A 21,661-nucleotide genomic window follows, 5' to 3' on the forward strand; every position below is an offset into this window, starting at 1 on the left:
AATATATATTAAGTATGTATATGTTGTTGAACATGGTACTGCATTCCTTTTATGAAACTATTCAAATGACTACCATGGTAGATCAGCAGAAATGCACACGTACCTGTGTTGATGCATGCTTCAGCATAGAACTTAACATTCATTTAGACTTGGTCGATTCATACAGCTAATGAAACATTATCGCCTTGGAGCTGCACCTTTCTATTAGCCTGCACGAGCAAGCTGCAAGGTAAAGTGAGGTTGTTGTCTGCGTCATGAAAGGTATAAAAATTCTGCGGCAGAACGCTCTTTCTGACGTTTATTGCTCAGCATAGCATTTCTTGCATTTATCATGGCAGTGAAGCCCATGCAATGCCACTGAATATGCTTGCTTGCACTCAATTTATACTTGAACATAAGGAAGCAGTTATTTATGCAGGGTGCATACTGTATGCTGCCATCTTTGTGAAACTTTTGGTCCTTGTTCCTTGTGTACTTATTTTAGGTTCCGGTTTACGGTACAGAAAAACAACGTGGCTCCATTTCTCTCAAAGGAACCAGTAATGTCAGCAGCTGAAAATGATTGTGGAAGCAGCAGCGACGAGCTGTGGTTTTGCAATGGGATGTGTATCAACACTCACAATACATTATTCCAACCCCAATAACATTACATTGCCGAATGCTGTCTATTTTATTATGGAAGCTTATACTGCAACATATAGCAGGTTGTAAATAATTCTCCAGAAACTCGCTTACTCTTTCTACGTGTTTTTTTCTATTGTATAGGTGTCGTTCAACGCCATACCTCTCAGTCATTTTCTGGCCTAGCGCAAATGTTTTAGAAAGAAGTAATGGGGCTTTCTTGTACTGAAAACAACAAATTTCTGGTATAGAGAGAAAGAAAACTTGGTCTTGTGAGAGATTTCAAAATTTGGTAGAACGTCACCAGATTATGGTTTGTCTGACTTCTTGCATTTTTTTCCTAAATAAAGGCATATATGAACAAAATAGGCCTAATTGTTTTTTTTTTTGCTTCGGCTTTATGTTCAGTGGAACGTTACGCTACGCTTTACTTCTTGCACTACTGTGGTGTGTGCCAATATGTGTGTCATGTGGCTGCCTCGTTTCACTTTGTCATTTTCGGCCCAGTCTACCTAAACATGTACACACTGGTGTTAAGGAACTCATTCAAGACCACAGCACCGTATTTTATCAGCTGCATGCGTGAAGGCATAATAAGTACACCGGTCATACCAGTATCTTCCTTCTTCCCTGTCATCCTAAGGCCAGAAGGTTCATATATGCTTTTGCCTTAGAACAGTTGAAGCTTGAGCCACTTAATGAGGCATATTTATCGAATTGGGTGCAATGAACGACACAACGAAACAGGAGGCACACAACGCGAAGCGTCTCCTTCGGTGTCTCTTCTTTTGTTGACCTGTTAATTGCTCACCTTTTGATTAAGTATGCTTCTGCGTGTAACTGCTATCATTTGAAGGATGTTTTCATGTGTTACATCCAGCTCACAGGGATGTACTTTGATCTAACGCGCATAGCTTAGGGGGGTTCATAAGCACCAATAAAAGCAGTGTGTAACGTTTCCTTACACTCTACATTTTTACCGTGTTTCTAAACACTTTGCTTAGGGTGTTTCTAGCAGTCTAAAGGGGTGTTGTTTGTGAGACAAAAATACATCCTTTAGGGTGTAAAAATATCTTCAGTTCAGCACCCCCTGCGCTTGGATCAGCAGCACGCACCTGGCCTTGCATGTGGACGGAGCGGAGATGGCAGACTAGCCAGTATATTAGCTGTTTGCAGCGTCATTGTTCCTCGCGTGAAAAGCAGTTTGCTGCTGGGGGCGAGGACAAGTGAGAACAAGATTCAGAAGCGAAGATAGAGGTGTTGAAAAGTAGGAAAAAAGAGCCCCTGCTGAATGCCTCATTTCTCCGAACCGTGAAAGCCTGCTTCTCGTCTCATAATTCATTGTGACGGGCCATGATAAGTTCGGGAGTTTGACCTGGTGTCGCCTGGTGTCGGTATCCGCACTACTGGCAAGATGACTACAGTGAAACCACCACCTTAAGGCGTGCAACTCTTTCCGCCATTCATAGCGAGGGTCTAGTCTTGGCAGACCCTTTACCTTCAGGCAGGTGCATAGCGAAACATCTTTTTGGAAGGCGGAACAACACCTTAAATTCTGGAGAGACACCCCCTATAATGAACATTCTACACTCTTTATTGCACGGCGACGGAAAATTTCGGCAGGGAGGGCACGTGCTCGGTGTGCCACGCCCTGGCTACGTCCCTGCCTTCCAGTAGTAATCGAGGGAACATTGGCCAGCTGTAAGCTCCTAATAAGTTAACGTACCACGTGAAGCCAACTCAGGAACACAAAGAGTTTTGCAGACTCACCGCCATTGCTACTGCTGGCGCTGACTGACGCTCCCACGTTCGTTGGACATATATACGGTATGAACTGAATGGTCAGACAGCCGTCGTAGTAGCTCCGTTGGTAGAGCATCGGTGCATTATTCGAAGGTCGCAGGTTTGATCCCTGCCCACGGCAAGTCATCTTTCCTCCACATTTCTCAGTACACAACTACAATACAATTACTTCATAACGTCGCCTATGCACTCCTTGACAAGATTGTCTGTTATATCTAATTATTATGTGTCTGATAAAAAAGCGAGCCCTTATGATGTACCTCTTTCCTCCAATTTTTGAGCCATGCATGTGATTGAAAGGTTCGTCAAGTGTACTATGTTTGCATTTTTTCGGCTTGCAATAATGCACAAGGAATGAATAGTTAATCATATCTTCTGGTATAATTACTGGTGGCGCAGCAATGTTTTTAATATTAGGAACAACATTTACACAGTTGAGAAAATAAATATTTTCATAGACATTCCGATGCAGTAACACACGGTGATGCTCCAAATAAAATTCATCTTTACAGATCATTAGAAACGACAAATATTTCTTCCTATACAGCAAGGTGTCTCATTACACTTATTTAAAAAGAAAATCTTCTATGACGAAAGTGGCGTATGGCGAAATGGAAATATAATAGCCAGAGCAATCTGCCCACATTTAAGCGAGCGCTTTGATTGCAGCATAAAACGGGGCATATGGCCATCAGTGTTCTTGTGGACACTCAGGCAGAGATCTCTGTCATCTAATGATGCAGTCTCTAAACACAATTTTCTTACGCGTACGTTTGTCAATTTTAGACAGAAATTTACTCTTCCCGAAAAAAATATGCGTCCATTGCCAACAGTAGAAATTCTTCAGTTAAGAGCACCTGCACCCTTGAAAAACTTTCTCAAAGGAGTGAATATATTATGAAAGAATTTATGCTTGACATTATAGTGAAAACAATGTGCTTAACAATAATCTTGAGATGCCGTCAGAATAGTTTATTGCTTTTTAGTGTTTTTGTATTATGTCAATACCTGTTTCTTTGTGTGTTTACTGTGTATGTCAAAGAGTCTTGAACAGTAACTTGTTACTAGTAGCGCGTTACCGGTAACTAGTTACTTGTATTCAGTAACTTGTAACTATAACCAGTTACTTTGTAATATTAGGAACAACTTTTAACCGTAACGCTGTTACCTTTTACCCAGTAACTGCAAGGAAAGTGCCGTTACAGTTACCTTTGTTCTTATAAAAAAATTTCCGGCAGCAACGCTCAGTATAAGCCTACATTAAAACCTTCTCACTTATTCGGCCTTTTCCTTTGCCACGTCGGCTTCACCTTTTAACTGTCCACAATAGGGATTTCTTTGCAGTTTGAAATGTGTCACTAAAACGAATATCTTCGGCGTAGAAGACAGTATTTTGGGTTTTCTTCTAAACTGCATATTGCAAATTAAATACGTTGAAGCTCAACAGCTTTCTAAGCTCGCGTTCCACCGCCACCTTTTTCGGGGGGGAATTTTTTAGGAGGGGGGGAGTTCGGGCACTTGTATATTTTTTACTTGAGTTCTGCTCAGTTCTTGGTATGCCGGACGAGCCATCCTCCGCCTGAGGCTCCTGACAAATTTTCTTGAACATATAGCTCGGAAACAACCATGCAAAATGGTTGAAAGGCAAAAAGCCGTGAATTGGTGAAGCAATCTTCGAAAACTTCTAATCCATTCTCATTGGTGTATTCCGACGTAGCACAACAACTATGTACAAAATTAAGAAATGCTTCACGTCCTATGCAGCTGGCATCCGCAGTGTGAACTTGCAAAGAAAAGCAAATGTCGATCAGTCTGTCAGCCACACAAGTTAGTCACCGTTTCCAGAATTCCCCCCCCCCCCCCACCCTTCACAATCGCTTTTTTTATTAGGCAGCGTCGTCATATTGATTAGGTCTAAGCTATGCGTTTTCCAGCAGTGTTTAACGAGCTCGATCTAGCATGTGCGTAGCCAGATGTTCGAGGATTAGGAGTGATCAATCTCTCACATAAATTTTTCAATTTCGCTTCCAAATATATACAAAGCAAAGTGGCTGATTGGGCAAGTTGCTTCAGCGTACTTTAGGTTTACCATTGCTAAAAAATACATGGCGGACAGGAAAAGGACGGGACAAGCACTGAGAAACCCACACCGGTTGTCCTGTCCTTTTCCTGTCCACCGTGTATTTTTTGCGCTGTCAACTCTTAACGATATACACACTCGTACATACAAATGCACGCCCCAACATGAATAAAGTATGGTTGAAACCACCATAGCCCTGCCCATTCAAAAAAACAAAAAAATCTGATAGCGTGCTCCTGCCCTCTACAAACAGCAACCTTTCGTTTTATGGTCATTTTCTGATCCTGTAATTATGTCGCTTCGCCATCCCCACGTCCTATTTGGAGATGATCCTGCACTGATCGTGTTTTTCTGTGTGTGGTCTTTGGATTTAGTGAACACGTGTTCTAATGGTTTGTATGGTTAGTGGACGGATAACTGTTTGAGTGGCCTGCTACATTTTGAGTACATAACGAATGAACGTCAATAATCAGTAGACTTCCTCTTGACTGGTTACACACTTTCCATACCTCTTCGAATTTTTTAAACAAACAATAGTTTTGGCATTTAGCTTGTAAACCATGCCGTACTTTGTATGATAAAGGAAAAGCAACGGCGTTACTTTTTCGTGGTCACTGTAACTGTAAAAGAGTAACTTTTTGCTTTGGTGACTGTAACTATATTATTGTTACTTTTTCACTGGTAACGTGCACAACACTGACGTCAAGCTATGCGCACTTACCTGGACAGGTGCCGGAACAGTTGTGACGCGTGTACTGTTCGATTATACTGTGTTTGTACACCTCGTGTTGTAACGCATAATTTAGGACACATATTGCGCCTTTTTATATTTTTATAAATACAGCACATTTGGTTTGCTAATCATGATTAGTCGGTGCCGCCATCAGACCACCAGTCCATCATTTCAATAAAAAATGGTATATAACGCCACATTTATAAATGACGGTGTGCGGCGTTGCACTTGGCGCACATACACGCAGCTGAGAGTCGTTACATAACGATTGTGCAATCAAACAGGTTCACATTTATGCGCGTAATGATCCAGCTTCGACATTTTTTTCCTTGGAAGGCTAATAAATGTTTGTGCACTGTTTATTGTTTGTAGTGCCTGGAAAGACACCGGAATAATAAGTGCAACAAGAGAGGACACATGGAAGCACACGCAAGTTAGAAAGCCAAATAGCAAGGAGAGGAGGGAGCGACAGGCAGGCAGGCAGGCAGGCAGACAGGCAGGCAGGCAGATAGATAGATAGATAGATAGATAGATAGATAGATAGATAGATAGATAGATAGATAGATAGATAGATAGATAGATAGATAGATAGATAGATAGATAGATAGATAGATAGATAGATAGATAGATAGATAGATAGATAGATAGATAGATAGATAGATAGATAGATAGATAGATATATAGATAGATAGATAGATAGATAGATAGATATCACGTTCGAAGGAATTGGTTTATCCTTAAGCGAATAAAAAAAGAAAGATCTTTGCTATATATGTGCTCACCCGCGTTCCTCGTCTACATTTCTACGTGGTTGTTTTATTTTAAATTATAGTATTGATAAACCTGACACGGTGTTGTACTACAAAAAAAAAGGTCACTGTGCGCATGGTCAATAAAAGTGCCTCAGGAATAATTTATAGCTAAAGAAACCGTCTTTTTTTAGAAGAGCAGATTTTATGATTGTAGTCATATTCCATAAGTCGGTGTTTACCTGGCGAAGAAATGTGATCGGTTTCAGGCCCTGCCGGTGGCCGTCACTCATCTCACCTCGGATGAGGTAAGGAAAGTCAAACGTCTCACCCTGCGTATAAAATAGTAAATGTCGTTCAATCTATCTCTGAAAAAAAGGGGCGTGGTGCCTCATTCTTATGCGGTGAACTGTGAAGCTATTAATAGGGCAACGGTTGTTGACACACCAGCGAAGCAAGCGTATCCTACTATACACAAGAGAAACTAAACAAGAAAAATAATGGCAAATGTGCTTTCGGTCTTGATATCAAGCTTAGCAGAAGTCCTAAGTCCAAATAACCATGCATTCATATTCTACAATGCGCACGAGTTCGCTCAATCGTTTAACTGGACAAGCATGCAATAACAAAAAAGAACAGCGGGTAAATGCAGTAATGTTGATATTACTTCACCGTTGTACAATTGCAGAGGCTCTAGCGGCTGTACAGTTTCGCTGCCAGTACACTCAAGGTGCCTGGTTTCTACTCGAGGCGACGGCGTACCGCATTTCAGTGTAAGTGAAATGAAAGCCAACCCTGTACTAAGATTGAGATAACGGTAAAAAAAAATGTTCATATTTGCACTAGTGGCGCCAAATCTGACGGAATTGTGCAACTGCGTTTGCTTTCTAATTGTGTAGCATATAGCTGTTTTTAGCGAACTTCCGCGAATTTACGAGTATCTGTCTTTCTTTCTATCTAGCCGCCCACGACATTTAGCTTTCCTGGCAGTTTCGATTAATGGACCTATACCACAATTGGTACGAAATACCATGACTGTGAGACGAGTATAAATGACTAGTCATAATATAAAAATCATAATATGCATGTCATGAAGGTCATGGTTACATGCCACGGTCATGCTGCTCCTGCGGAGGTTTAGTTGATGTGACATATCACAAAACTGGTACAGTATATGACTGCATGGCGAACATAAGTGGCAGGCCCTCACGTGGAAATCATGACATGCGTGTCAGCTTGACTATATACCCCGTTCAAGATGCGCTCGCGGTCATTTCGCTTGCCTCGCATTCACCAAAGTTAGTATTACGTGACGTGAATGAATGATGAAGGTATATGACTGGTGAAGACATGATAATCATGACATGCGTGTCATGTAAGAACAAGACTACATGCCATGCTCATGATTCGCTCGCAGCTATTTTGCTAGCTTCACGTGTGAGATAGATATGTGGGGTTTAACGTCCGAAACCACCATATGATTATGAGAGACGCCGTAGTGGAGGGCTCCGGGAATTTCGACCGCCTGGGGCTTTTTAACGGGCACCCAAATTTGAACACACGGGCCTACAGCATTTCTGCCTCCTTCGGAATAGCTTCAGATATAACAAATTTGGTATTAGGTGACACGAACGGACGACGAAGCTAAAGGACATGTCCAAACATGATAATAATGATATGCGTGTCATGTAAAACACGACTGCATGCTATGCTCATACATGATCGCGGCCGCTTGGTTAGCTTATCATAAACCAAATTCGGTGCTACGTGATTCGAATAGGTGACGAAGCTAAAGAACACGTCAAATATTGATAATAATGACATGCGCGTCATGTAACACATAAGCACATGCTATGCTCATAGAGAGTTCACGGCCATTTCGTTAGCTTCACATATAACAAATTTAGTATTACGTTACATGAATGCACAAAAAACTCAAGTTCCAGGCGCATGCCATGATAATCATGACGTGGAAGTCATGTACGACATAAGTCACGTTCGCCTTGTAACATAGTGCAGATTTTAATCTGACAGTTTAAACTTCCTCTTTCGTGCTTCGCATATCACTTATTCCCACTTTACGTGGAATCTAGCAATTTTTTCGTTTTCACTCAAACGTTGCTTTTATGGACTCGATCTTTATAATCAAGTGTACTTTTTCTTTTTTTTTTGGGGGTCTCTTTTTTTCCTTTATTCACTTTCATTCTATTCTAGATTACTTTCTTTCTATAGCATGCTGTGCTCTATTCTTTCTTTTGGCCCAAAATTTTAGTTCTCAACCACTGCTTTTACACTATAGTATAGAAGACAGTATACCATACCATGCTATGCTCAGCTAGCAATGCCTGGAGAGTTGAGATGCTAGGGCGCTTGCGTTCGGTTTGTGGGTCGGCGGGTTGTATTCCCACCTCGCAAGAAAAATTGGTTTGCCAGAAATTTGATTTTTTCCTAGTATCTATACTTTTGTTTTAGTTTTTTAACTCTCTATCTTTCTTTGACTCTCTTTTAGCTTGATTTGTTTTTCAAGAATACTTGCTGCGCCCGAGGAAATTATTGTAAGAAGAAAACACACTGGGACATGAAAAAAATAAGTTTGCAAAAGATAAGATCGGCACAAAAATAGACAATAACCAAAATAAAGCCACGAGAGTAGCACTATCTCTTTGATGGATGCTACACTGCGACAGTCGGCAATATGTTGTGGATGCCGATTCCACTGCGAGATCGCGTTCAGAAAAATGAATATTGGTAAACGTTTGTTCTAAAAAACATTCTCTTATTTTTCGCGAGTGGTCACTTCTCTAACATAAAAATGTAATATTTTATATGGTGGAAACTTCTCTTCGATAAGAAATGGGGAGCTGAAGGGTAAAATTTTTCATCTAATTTATTCATCGAAGAAATAATTTGAAGAACAGCTTAATCTCATTTTTTTCTACTTGTAACTAGAAAATCCCATCCTAACCTTTCTCTAAGTGCAGCGACAGTGACACTGTAGACATTTTGGGTGATTACACGCAATATAGAACAAGGCATGACCCATCCACCTCTTAAATTTCTTTTGAAATTGTATATATTGTTGCCTGATGAGCGCAAAAAAGTGCTCCTTAATTGATTTGCCGGGAACGATATCTTTTTGAAGCCCAGTAAATCAATAATGATGAAGAGGTGGAGTGCTACGCTTATCTGCTCCGCTGTTCTTTCAGACTTTGGCGATGAATTACACAATATAGTTTGAAGCTACGTACCTCAAAATGTTATAGCTATATCTAGTCGTATTTGCGCTTACGTTCAATAATTTTTATTCTGATCGTAGTGTAGCGTTTTGGTAACAAGTCCCAAATTCGCCCCAGAAACGTTTTTCTTGTCTATTTGGCAGGCCTCTATTTCAAAAAAGGTCCATTGACATAGCGCTCGAAATTTCGAATAACTTTTTCAGCAGGCTTGTTTAAAACGGCCAAAGCTTACATTATACTGGTTTTCAATAATACATACTATCTAGCTAACCTAAACACAAGAGCATAAAAGCAAAACTTCTCACGACGATTGAAAAAAAAAAACATTTTCGAAAATTTTTTGAACACTCGCCAGTTATTTTCTTGCCGATGAACTCTAACAATCAATAAAGATTGGTAAATCCCACGTACAGTTGGTATTCGTAATATAAGAAGCACGTTTGAGGAAAGTTGAACAGCCGCGTTAAAGCCAGCACTATGCATATTATGCCGTACATGACTACCATGTCATGATTATCATGGCATGGGCATGGCTTTTGTGTTGGACATCCATTCATGTCATGTAGTACCAAATTTGGTATATGTAAAGCTAGGTAAACGTCCGCAAGCGCACTATGAGCGTAGCTTGTAATCATGTTTTACGTGACAAAAATATCATAATTACTATGTTTGGACGGGGTAATTACCATTTTCATTCATTGGCGTCACGTTATACCGAACTTAGTATAGGTCGAGCTATCGAAACGGCCTCGCGCGCATATGAGCATAGCATGTAGTCATATTTTTAAATGACCCGCATGTCACTATTATTATGTTTGGACGTTTTATTTACCTTCGTGGTTCATTCGCGTTACGTATTATCACATTTAGTATATGTGAAGCTGTCAAAACAGCCGCGAGCACATAATTAGCGTTGTACGTTGTCAGGTTCTCACATAAAGCGCATGCAATGATTATTATGTTTACTTTAGTTATAGAAACGGTTTCAAGGTTGCAAGCGTTGTATCCCAAACACTTCCAGTAACCTCATCTACCAGATTTTAACATCAAACAAAAAGCATGTTTTCAAGTTCTTTTCACAGGTAAGGAAAGAATATTTCGTTTTGTCACCTAAAACGAACGTGCGCTAAATAGAGAGAGAGAAGTGAACGTTTATTTTTGAAACAGTGCCCCGAGCAATGCCCGGTGTCACCATGAAGTGGGAGGGCTCCTTAGTCCAAAAACCCTCTGCCTTCTACTGCCCTCTTGGCCCTGGCGACGTGTTGTTGTTGGTCTTCCAGGTCCTCGAGGGCGAGCTTCGCCTCTCACGTTTCGGTCAAGTTTTCGTTCGTCCGTCCTGCTTCATTATCAGTCGTGTGTTGTTGCAGGTTAATTCTGACAATACACTGGCATGCAAGAAGCAAGTGTGCAAGGGTGTCTGGTACGTTGCAAAGCGGGCACATAGAGCTATATCTCGTTGGGCAGAGACGGCGCATTAGGGCCCCATGTGTGTATGTGCTGCTTTGCAGGCATCTCAGTATCACGCTTTTCTCTTTTGTCAGTTTTGGGTGTGGTGGAGGGTACACTCGTTGCTCCAACCTGTAATGCTGGAGTAACGACGAGTAGGTGTTTTGAACAACTTGCGTCTCTTCAACGACGGGTCGAATGTCCTGTGGGCAGGGGGAAGCCCGGCTGACGTGCTCGCGGGCAGTAGCGTGGGCCGCTTCATTTCCCTGCAGACCCTCGTGTCCTGGCACACATATTAAACAAGTGGATGGGAGTAGAGTGCTTCGTCGTTTCAAAATATTGATGGCATTGGCTGAGATACGGCCCTTTGCAAAATTCCTGCAGGCGGCTTGTGAGTCGGTGAAAAACACCGCGGCGTCTGTACATGTTGTGGTTGCTAGAGCGATTGTCGATTCTTCTGCGGCGTCTGAATTGAGTGCGTTGACCGTGGCCGACGTTATTTCTCGGCCTTGAGAATCTATGACGCTGACAGCGTACGCGTTTCTATGTGGATGCTTGGGCACATCAGTGTAGCGGGCATCCGGGTCTTGCTTGAACTTTCGTTGAATAGCGTTAGCTCTAGCCTTGCGTCTACTGTTGTGGAAAGTAGGATGCATGTTGCGTGGAATAGGTGCGATGGACAACGACTCTTCAACGCACAGCGGAATGCGCTTTTTTCGGTCTGCATCGGCGATGAACGTGTCGCTGTAGTTGAGGTACCGGAGCACCGACCTTCCCGTGGGCGCCAGCTTAAGCCTCTCCAGCTGACTGTTCCTATGCGCTTCGATGAGGTCTTGCGACGTGTTGTGGACGCCCATCTGTAGGAGACGTGTGGTAGAGGCCATTGATGGAAGTCCCAGCGCCAATTTAGTGGCCTTTCTTATCATGATATTGCTACGTAACTGACGTATCAGCAGTCAGAAGACGACAACGAGGAAGTGGTCTGTTGGTTGTGCGTGCTGCTTCCATCTCAGCCGACGCCATACGCATCAGTTTAAATATAGATTTTAAATAGACACACCTCGTGTCATTTTCACGTAACATCTTTGTGGTGGAGGTGCTGGGTAACGATCCCCGTCTTCATCACGAAGCTCCGCAACGGCCGCATCATCATAGGTCCAACCATGTCACAGGTTGAACAACCATCGTCTTCGCCACCTGCCCCTACCGTGAATTCTACATACGTGGTTCTACCTCCTGCTCGTGATGCCGGTGTATTTTCCGGTCAGGATGGCGTTCACGTCGACAAATGGATCAACCGGTACGAACGGGTCAGCGCAAGCTATAGGTGGGACACGACTCTTATGCTTGCCAATGTGCTTTTTTACCTCGATGGCCCACCACGAGTGTGGTTCGAGACGCACGAAGTGGAGATTCCGAGCTGGGACTCCTTTAAAGAGAAGATCCGCGACCTTTTTGGCGACACTGTTGGGCGGCAGATCGCAACGCGGAATCAATTGGCGGCTCGTGCACAGACATCGACGGAGTCGTACGTCGCGTACATTCACGACGTCATCGCCCTATGCCGCCAGATTGACGTGCACCTGAGTGAGTCGGAGAAAGTGGCCCATGTGCTGAAAGGCATAGCAGACGACGCATTTAATCTTCTAGTTTACAAACACGTTGCCACCGTCGACGCCATCATTAAAGAGTGCCGGCGGTTCGAAGAAGCCAAGAGCCGCCGTATTACTCAGCGATTCACCCGGCTGCCCAACACGGCCGCGACCTCATCTTGTGAAGCCGCCCGCCAGTCCCCAACGTATGACAACGTCACAGGCATTGTTCGTCGGGAAATCGAAGCCGCCTGTCCGGCTCCTCTTGAGCCACCCGTTTTTGCAACGCTCGCCTCTTACCAACAACAGCCGTCAGTGGCGTTAATACAAGCTGTGGTGAGGCAGGAGTTTGCGAATCTCGGACTTCCATCAGCATGTCCCTTGACTCGCCCTGAAGCCCCGTCCTACTCCCGAGGACACGCTCGCCGTTCACCTCCAACAATGCCCTTCCGTAACCCTTCGGAATGGCGAACACCCGACGACCAGCCTATTTGTTTTTCCTACCACCAGCCTGGGCACGTTTCTCACTATTGCCGCCACCGTTGGTCGAGCCAACCACGTCAGACTTTCTCTACCTCGGCGCTCATGCATCCGACGACTCCTCGACGTTCAGTCGCCACACCCTTCAATTTCTATTCGTCGTCATCTTACGAGCCTTCCACTGACGCCCCTTTGCACGGTCGCCGATACCCTGACGCCCCTTCGTCCGGTCGCCGCAGTTCTTGCTCCCCGTCGCCGCTACGTCGCCAATCCCGCTCTCCGCCACCTCGGCGCTTTTCCTCGCCGAGCTTTTCTGGACGACCACAGCAGAAAAACTAGATATTGCAGCTTATAGAGGTGAAGCTGCAATACCAATGACGGCCGAAAATCCTCTACTGACGCTTCCCACGCACCATAGCCTGCTTGAAGTACAAGTCGACCATGTTCCTGTGACCGCCCTCATTGACACAGGTGCGCACCTGTCTATTATGAGCGCTTCTCTACGCTGCCGCTAACAAAAGATTATGACGCCATCTACGACGCAGGCAATACGTGTGGCCGATGGTGGTACTGTACCAGTAATCGGAATGTGCACTGCTCGTGTCAGCATTGCCGGTCGTCACGCCGTGGTCCTTTTTGTACGGCTCGGCACCCCTCAGTGATCCTCGATTCAGCCAGAACTCCCCTGACAACTAGATCCTCGGCCACCCTGGATCTTGCACGACTCCGTGGTCCGTGCACACACCCGCGTCTCGCCCGGCAGAACGTCTCGCTCGTCTCTTGCCGATGTGCGACGCTGTGGTGACACCGGCACTTGTTGGCATGGGTGCGACTACTGAGCAGTCAACCCGCATCGGAGACGCGATGCTCCATGCGGGGAATGGCCAGCCCGTCCAGCGAAGAGCGTGCGCCGAGACGCGATGCTCGACGCAACCGTGACCATTAGCCAGGCCACGTTCATCGCTGTGTCGAACGGCTGACCGTGGAGACGCCTCGCCGAGATCCACGATGCCCTCGGCAAGGAAGAGAACAGCAGGCCTGGCCGCGCCCCGAGATGCAGTACTCGTGCCGGCAATGCCGCCCCAGCTGGTGGTTGGACGGCAGCAGCGTGGACGGCCGCGTTCCCTGGCCAAAACCTGGATCGCTTGCTTCCGACGCTTCGGCTCGCTGTCTCCCGTCTGCCACTGCTCCGGCTCGTCCCCAGCCACAAAGCCCACTGCCACGTGATGATCGCCCGTGGCCCAATCGTGGAACGCCACCTCTATGGGCCACCACAGGTCATCAGCTGATTTGCTGACACTCACGCACACATTACACGCGCCTTACCCCGCACTTCCGTCGTTGTCGTTTTCTTCCCTCATCACACCATGCTAGCCCGCTGCCCTCATGACCTCATACTTGGCCTTGATTTCCTTTCGGCACACTCGGCCTTACTTGATTGTTCGTCTGGTACCCTCAGCCTTGATCTACCAATCTTTGCCGACTACTCTGCAAAGCCCACCCCCCGCTTGAGCCCAACCACTTTCGTTCGCCTGCCACCTCGAGCCGTCACGTACGTGTCCTTGTCATCGACCCCTCCCGTTCCTGACGGTGATTATATCGTTACGCCAATTACTGACGTTCGGCTGACGCGCAGTGTTACTGTGCCCTATACCGTCGCGACCATAGCGGATAACTGTGTGTTACTTCCGCTCCTTAACTTTCGTTTCACCCCTCAAGTGTTGCCCTGCCCCGCCGCGGTGGTCTAGTGGCTAAGGTACTCGGCTGCTGACCCGCAGGTCGCGGGTTCGATTCCCGGCTGCGGCGGCTGCATTTCCGATGGAGGCTGAAATGTTGTAGGCCCGTGTACTCAGATTTGGGTGCACGTTAAAGAACCCCAGGTGGTCAAAATTTCCGGAGCCCTCCACTACGGCGTCTCTCATAATCAAATGGTGGTTTTGGGACGTTAAACCCCACAAATCAATCAAATCAAGTGTTGCCCTGCCAGATGTCTCTAGCCCAGCTAACTGCCATAACAGAGGACGATGTCAGTATTGTCGCTGTATCTGCTCTTGATCGAATCGCAGTCTCACGGTCACCCAGGTCAGACGATGCTATTTTTACGATCGTCCCTTGGGCCAGACTAAAATTGTCACTCACCGAATCAACACTGGTGACTCTGCGCCCATTCACCGTCGGCCGTACCACGTGTCAGCGTCTGAGCGAGAAGTGATTCAGAAAGAAGTGGCCAAAATGCTTACGAAAAACGTAATCGAACCATTAACGAGCCCTTGGGCATCGCCCGTGGCATTAGTAAAAAAGAAAGACGGCTCATGGCGTTTCTGCGTTGATTATCGCCACCTCAACAAAATTACCAAAAAAGACGTGTACCCTCTACCACGCATTGACGATGCCCTTGATTGCCTCAATGGCGCCACCATCTTTTCATCTCTCGACCTCCGATCTGGCTACTGGCAAATTGCTGTAGATGAAATGGATCGAGAAAAGACCGCCTTCGTTACCCCTGATGGTCTTTACCAATTCAAGGTCATGCCATTCGGGATCTGCAACGCTCCAGCGACCTTCGAGAGAATGATCGACACGCTCCTACAAGGATTTAAATGGTCGAAATGTTTTCGTTACCTGGAGGACGTGATCATTTTCTCACCTACCTTTGCAACCCACCTTGAACGCCTTTTGACCATTCTATCCATATTTCGACGGGCCGGCCTGCAGCTCAACTCCTCCAAGTGCCACTTCGGTCTTCGTCAGATTACCGTATTGGGTCACCTTGTTGACGCTGCCGGCGTACGGCCAGACCCGGCGAAAGTACGCGCTGTAACAAACTTCCCAGTCCCACGCTCTGTCCATGATGTTCGCAGTTTTGTGGGCCTCTGTTCCTACTTTCGCCGGTTCGTGAAAAACTTTGCGGCACTCGCCCGGCCACTCACCGACCTTCTCAAACAAGACGTTTCATTTTCTTGGGGCCCTCCTCAAGCTGACGCCTTCTCTCAGCTAATCACTGCTCTAACGAAAGCTCCTATTCTTGCACATTTCGACCCCGATGCTCCCACAGAAGTGCGAACAGACGCGAGTGGTCACGGAATCGGTGCAGTTTTGGCGCAAATTCAGCGGGGCAACGACCGTGTAATCGCGTACGCAAGCCGTCTGCTTTCTAAGTCTGAGCGCAATTATTCTATAACAGAACGGGAATGTCTCGCTCTTGTTTGGGCGGTTTCGAAATTCCGTCCTTACTTGTATGGCCGTCCTTTCCGTGTCATCACAGATCATCACGTGCTGTGTTGGCTTTCTTCTCTAAAGGACCCCACTGGACGACTTGGTCGTTGGGCATTACGCCTACAGGAGTATTCCTACTCGGTTGCTTATAAGTCTGGACGTCTCCATCTGGACGCCGATTGCTTATCCCGCTACCCTGTTGATCAGCCCGACGAACCAGACATCGAGCCTAGCCTCAGCGTCATGTCAATGTCCCAGTTTCTTCAGATACGTGATGAACAACGTCTTGATGCTTCTCTGCGAACACTTATTGGCCGTCTCGAATCTGCTCCGAACGACACGTCACTTCGCATGTACGTCCTCCTGAATGGCACGCTGTACCATCGTAGCCTCCAGCCAGATGGCCCTGAGCTCCTTGTCGTGCCGAAAACTTTTGCGTTCAACCGTGCTGCACGAGCTTCACGATGAACCAACTGCAGGTCATCTGGGTGTATCTCGGACGTACGGCCGCGTGCGTCGCCGCTTCTTTTGGCGCGGTCTCGCCCGGTCCATTCGCCAGTACGTGACCTCCTGCGATAAATGCCAACGTAGGAAGCGACCTACTGCGCCCCCGGCTAGACTTCTTCAACCGATCTCCATCCCAACCGAACCTTTCTTCCGTGTTGGTATAGATCTTCTCGGTCCTTTTCCCGAGTCGAAATCGGGCAACAAGTGGGTCGCCGTTGCTATAGAGTACGCGACTAGGTATGCCATCACTCGAGCGCTCCCCACCAGCACCGCTACTGACGTTGCGGACTTTTTGCTCTACGACGTCATCCTACACCATGGCGCTCCTCGCCAATTACTCACGGATCGTGGCCGCGCATTTTTGTCCCGTGTGATCGACGATCTTCTGCGCTCTTCCTCGACGCACCACAAGCTGACCACTTCCTATCATCCCCAAATAAATGGCCTTACCGAACGGCTAAATCGGACCCTAACGGACATGCTCGCGATGTATGTGTCCTCTGACCACCATGACTGGGACCTGGCGCTACCTCACGTGACCTTCGCGTACAATTCTTCGCGCCACGACACCACTGGTTATTCACCCTTTTATTTGCTTTATGGCCGTGATCCGACGTTACCACTCGACACCGTACTTCCAACCGCTACAACGCCGTCAACCGAATATGCACGCGACGCTATTGCTCGTGCCGACCACGCACGTCAGATTGCCCGCTCCAGACTTTCGGCTTCGCAAGCCACCCAGAAAGCCATCTACGACAGCCGGCATGCTGACGTTCACTTCTCACCCGGTTCTCTTGTTCTCCTGTGGTGCCCAGTTCGTCGAGTTGGCTTATCAGAGAAGTTATTGTCTCGCTACATGGGTCCTTACCGTATCATCCGCCAGGTAACCGACGTCACCTATGAGATCATTCCTGCATCTGAGACCACAAGTCTGCCTGCAACCACACACAGTGATGTTGTGCACGTCAGCAGGCTAAAACCTTACCGCCTGCCTACTGAAGACCGTAGTTAATGTGCACCGAGACGGCGCTTTTACCGCCGGGGGGGTAATGCTACGTAGCTGACGTATCAGCAGTCAGAAGACGACAACGAGGAAGTGGTCTGTTGGTTGTGCGTGCTGCTTCCATCTTAGCCGACGCCATACGCATCAGTTTAAATATAGATTTTAAATAGACACGCCTGTGTCATTTTCACGTAACAATATTAAGCTTTTTTTTCATTTCGATGGTTTTTGAATTCAGGTATACAGCGCGCCGTATGTAATGCGGCTGGTGAGCAGAGCTTGCATTATACGTATCGTGTCGTGCTCTTTGAGTCCGTTTTGTTGATTCGCGATCCTTTTGACGAGGTGCGTGAGTTGTGATAGTGTCCGCTGTAGTCTCGGTATGGTGGCAGCTCCCGATCCATCCTTGTAGATGTGAACTCCAAGCACTCGCTGCGTCTCGACTTTTGGAATTGAGGTCCCCTTCGGTGCTACGCTAGGGTCGGGCTCGTCGTATAGAGGGGGTCTGCTTCTTGTTCTCGCTTTGAGGACGAGAAGCTCGGATTTCTCGGGGGCACAGCAGAGACCGCAGTGTCTGAGATACCGTTCAGTGGTATCTACGGTGGTTTGTAGGCAGATCTCTTGTCTTCCAGTGTTCGAAGCCCAGCGTAGATCGCGTGCCGTAAATCTGGTATTTTGTCGAGAATTTTGGGCAGATTGATCATAGCCACAAATAAAAGTAACGGCGAGATGACCGAACCCTGCGGTGTGCCTTTTTTTGGTAGTTGGAATCTTTTGCTGCAGATGTTGCATATGCCCACAGTTGCCGTATGGTCCGTATGATGCACGTGTAGGTCCTAATGCCGCAGCCAACGCTCTCGAGGTTCTTGAGGATCACGTCGTGGGTGACGTTATCGAAGGCCGCCTTGACGTTGATTCTGAGTATGGAGTACTTTCTTCGATGGGTGAGGTGATCAAGGAGGTCTTCTTTGAGTAGTAAGAGCACGTCGTGCGTCGAAAAACGCTGCCTGAAGCCGAACATGGTGCCAATTGTCAAACGCCACCCAGTTGTCAGCGTGTTGGTGAGACTGAACTGCAATCTTCCTCTGCTTAGCCGCGTCAAGACTTTCACCTAGAGATGAATGTCTTGGTTTTAGTTTTGCGCGCCATCAGAAGAGTTTCGCCACGTGCATTGAACTGTTTGTTAAGTATTTTGTTGGTTTGGGATTTTCATTTCTTTACATTTTAATTATACATTGATTAATACTTGTGTAACCAAACAGCTTTGTCCTTCTTTAAGACTATAACAGGTTCAAACATGGAGAGCTGCTACTAACAGAAAAGAACCTTCATCACAAACAGCAACTGGAAAAACTTCTTTGGAAGGTTATTACACTAAACATCCGAAATTTTACGACTTGAAAATATCATTGAAAAGATTTTATGCTCAGTAACTGGTTTCATGTGTTCATCTAAAGCACTTTATTTATGCACCTGAACAGTCTTCTATCTAGCTAACAAATTATAGAATCCATTTTAGGGAGGCTCATTTTTATACCACATAAATGCAACCAATCAGATGTTCCTAATATACATCTAACACACCTAAAATTTTCTCCTTTGGAGCCATTTCTTGTGAATAGTAAAGTGCTATGATTCACATATATAAACTAACTACCGGTAGGATATATATTTACGATGTCGCCAAGGTATATCTCCAATAATATTAGGCCAAAGGAAGAGCTCATTGTGGCAACCTGTTCAAAAATGTTGAAGGAAAGGTAAAGGGACACTAAAGAGCGAAACGATTTTTTCCGGACTTGTAAAGTACCATTTCAAAATTCCGTAAACACCATTCATACAGGGACATGAAGCTTCCTAAGCGAGAAAACGCGATAATATAACCTCCAGTTGCCGATGCCACCCAGGGATTCCCGCACCAAAATAACATCATAAGTTTTTTAGGTGTCTACTAGGTCCCACGTACCTTCTAATTGATTAAAATGAAGTGCTTTGTGAACTGTGAGTGCCGTAGACCGAGCATACAAAGTTAAAAGAAATAATCGTGCGAATGTTGCGAAATACAGAAAATTTATTTGGAAACTTTTGGCACCACGCACTAGATTTCAGCGCGAAGCTTCAAAATCAAACTTTACTTTGATTGTTTTAACTAATAATAGGCTTATGAATGGGAAACATATACCATTATAGATATTAGAGGGCAGTTTGTCAACCTAAATCATGTTATTGGTTCTCTTTAGTGCGATTTGAAAGAGGAAGGCTGCACACTGTCAATTCACACTGAATTCTTTTTGTAAAATAGCTTCCCACTAAAGTGAGCGGGTTACCCGCGTGCTCAATACACTGATTGCTCATGATGAGAATTGTCATGAGTGAGGCAGTGAAATGCCTTGCTAAAATTGATGAAGAGCAGGAAGGATGTTCGTTCTCTATGTTTTGCGCAATAATTACTTTCTGGAATGAAAGACTTGCTTACATGATCAAGATTTGGAGACATGTGCGAAGGACGCCATCTGTCGTCGGTCACAGTGGTGGCCTGCCGTAACTGAATCAAGGATAGGTGAGAAAATTGCGGTTTTGGGGCGTTAAACACCACAAATTATTCAATCAGGTGAGATAATTATATCTGAAGAATAAAGCTACTTTTCAAAACGGCTCCCGCTTTTATACAACAAAAACTTACTCGAACCATCTCGAGAAGTTACAGTGCCGCACTACAAAGCACCTAGCTTCCCACAGCGTTTGTTTTTTAGCAATGGCATCCCATGTGTTTTTAAAGTTGTAAGCCACACGCTTTGTAGTGCGATAGTGCAATTCCGCTAAAATGTACGAGCGGGTCTCTTCTACTTATAATCTGGAGTCGTTTTTGATAGCTAACATTTTCAAGTAATGTGATTTTCTCACCTGTTTTCTATTCAGTTATGACGGGCCGCCATTCATGCCGCCGAGATGATGGCGCCACGTCCATATTTCCCCGATTCCTGGATGGCAGACCACCACTCATGCCGCCGAGATGACGGCGCCACGTCCAGGTGCCCCCAAATCGTGGGACCATTTCTACACATTTTCCCATGACAAGTTTTCGTGTTTTTATGAAATTACGTGTACGCTTAATAAGGAACTTCGCTGTGTGTTGATAATTATTTTTTAAACAACCATAGAACAAATGAGTAGTATTTATGGTAGCCTGTTGTTATAATTATAATGATTATCACCGTTTTGGTATAGTGCTTATATGTTAGCTCGTTTTATGCCACCTAGTAGAGTAGCCGACTATATTGTTCAACTGAATATGTGGACCAATGAGAAATTAAATGAAAAGTGACATAAGAGGCATCTCACTGCGTTATGTTGCAGACGGACGATATCGAAGGCATTGTTGTTATTTAAATGTTAATTGTTAGGAACGCCTTTTTGTCCTTCAGGAGTTTCCATAAATATAGTTTTTATAACACAATTATCATCTAAGTTCACGACCTGGAAATTATCGTTGCGGGGAATACCCGCATTCTTAAAATAAGCATTTATGTTTTCAGCCAGTACATTACCACCACCTTGTCAATTTTGATCAGCTCCCAATAAGGGTAATTTGACGACCTAAAAGATTGTTTTTCCTTTTTAATCACATCCACACGCTTATTATTGCAGGAAACGTGCGCTGAGACGAATTTATTTTTTGTTGCTTTAGTATTTCAATCAGGATAGCTCTTTAATCTTCAATTACTCCTGTTCTCTTTCTGAATTAGAGTGAACGAACACAATTCAAAGGCAGCTCCTACTTTTGACCAATTTATAGTGATACGCATATACTACAGTATTCATACTTTTCTTTTTAGCTAGTTACAGAGAAAATGTGCCATGCAGATGTGTGCAAAAGCTTCTAGAAATTCGTAGTATGCTTAATTTTGGTTCTTTTTAACACACAATATCCACCGTGCCTGATTTCAGCTAGGATGAATAAATTCAGCCACTGAAAAGAAACGTGCTGGTAAGCAAGCAATTCAGTGTTTTGTTTGAAATTGTCATGCACAAGTGCACATTTGTGCACTGGTGCATTTCTGCACAGATATTTGTGTTCACATATTATTTTGTGCACACAGACCTTTGTATATTCGTAATGTTATAATGACGTTGACTAAAGAACACACATTGGTGTAGAGGTCTGGTTATCAAAGCCAGATGACAGCAGTAA

At 45.2% G+C, this 21,661-nt stretch overlaps 1 protein-coding gene across 2 annotated transcripts in view; it reads right to left on the reverse strand.

The window, feature by feature from the left end:
• LOC119160859 (alanine aminotransferase 2) overlaps positions 1-21,661 on the reverse strand; it is a 174,645-nt gene that overhangs the window by 151,647 nt on the left and 1,337 nt on the right. The window contains exon 2 of one of the 2 annotated variants that reach the window (XM_037413127.2): positions 6,229-6,318. The exons of the other annotated variant lie outside the window; for it this stretch is intronic. Coding sequence (XP_037269024.1) covers positions 6,229-6,318 — 90 coding nt within the window. The remainder of the gene's footprint in view (positions 1-6,228; positions 6,319-21,661) is intronic. 2 annotated transcript variants of the gene reach the window in all.

Source organism: Rhipicephalus microplus, chromosome X, assembly GCF_043290135.1.
Source record: "Rhipicephalus microplus isolate Deutch F79 chromosome X, USDA_Rmic, whole genome shotgun sequence".
NCBI lineage: Eukaryota > Metazoa > Arthropoda > Arachnida > Ixodida > Ixodidae > Rhipicephalus > Rhipicephalus microplus.